The sequence below is a fragment of the Enhydra lutris genome, unplaced genomic scaffold (assembly GCF_002288905.1).
Source record: "Enhydra lutris kenyoni isolate GAN:26980312 unplaced genomic scaffold, ASM228890v2 scaffoldscaffold13, whole genome shotgun sequence".
In the NCBI taxonomy this organism is placed as follows: domain Eukaryota; kingdom Metazoa; phylum Chordata; class Mammalia; order Carnivora; family Mustelidae; genus Enhydra; species Enhydra lutris.
Genome location: NW_019154097.1, coordinates 36,787,766 through 36,788,691, shown reverse-complemented (window position 1 = coordinate 36,788,691; position 926 = coordinate 36,787,766). Strand labels below are relative to the sequence as shown.

Sequence of the window (926 nt, the reverse complement as noted above, 5' to 3'; positions counted from 1 at the left end):
GGCGCTGTCCCCCCGGCCGGCGCGGTCCCCGTGTCCCCCGCGCTCTGCCCCGCCTCGGCGCTGTCCCCCCGGCCGGCGCGGTCCCCGTGTCCCCCGCGCTCCGCCCCGCCCCGGCGCTGTCCTCCCACCCCCGCGCCCAGGTCCCCTTGCCTCATGTTCTCCACTGTCCGGCCGTGGTGGCGCAGCAGGCAGACGACCGCGGCCACCGTGGAGGCCGAGACGCAGAGCGCGCAGTACAGGGTGATCTTGGCGTAGAACCTGGCCGAGCGGCTCAGCTGCACGAGCAGCAGCAGCAGCAGCAGCGCCGCGGTCAACCACGGCCAGAGCTCCATGGCCCCGCCACGCCCGGACCGCGCCCCGGCGGCGGCGTCCCGGGATCCCCGACGGCGCGGGCCTCGGCTGCAGCTAAGCTCCAACCGCCGCGAAGACGACCTGCGGGCTGGCGACCGCTGGCCTCCTCTCGCGCGCCCGAGCCCCTTATTGCGACGGCGGAGGGGCGGGGCGGCCCGGGGCGGAGAGAAGAGCGAGCGTGCCCAGGAAGCTGCTAGGTGAGGCGCGGCCCGCCCCGCCCCGCGACTGCCCCGCCACCGCGCGATCCGGGGCGCCGCCCCCGCCCCGCCCCGCCCCGCGACACTCCCCCTGCCCCTGCCGCCGGGTCACCTAGCTCCTGGAGGCGCGATCCCGGTCCCAGCCTGGCAGCCACGCGGCGAGTCACCTCGGGCTCTGGCGCCGCTCCCCCGCGCTCGGGGCCTCCCCGCCCCCCACCCCCCTTGTGTTCCGCTCATCCCCGCGGCCCCTTATCCCAGAGCATAGCTCCAAAGTTACCCAAGGACGCGACTTCCTTGGCAGCCCGGTCGCCACGCAAAGGAGCCCCTGAAACGCGCCCGGAGGGACTGCCACCTGGCCACCTGCTCCTTCCGGTCCCC

At 76.6% G+C, this 926-nt stretch overlaps 1 protein-coding gene across 2 annotated transcripts in view; it reads right to left on the bottom strand.

Moving 5' to 3' along the window:
• Positions 1–476, bottom strand: part of LOC111146359 (1-acylglycerol-3-phosphate O-acyltransferase 2) — an 18,711-nt gene extending 18,235 nt beyond the window's left edge. For both annotated transcript variants that reach the window (XM_022501886.1, XM_022501887.1), the window contains exon 1: positions 151–476. In XM_022501886.1, the coding sequence (XP_022357594.1) occupies positions 151–332 (182 nt within the window). In that variant the 5' untranslated portion in view covers positions 333–476. The remainder of the gene's footprint in view (positions 1–150) is intronic.
• Positions 477–926: the final 450 nt, after the last annotated feature.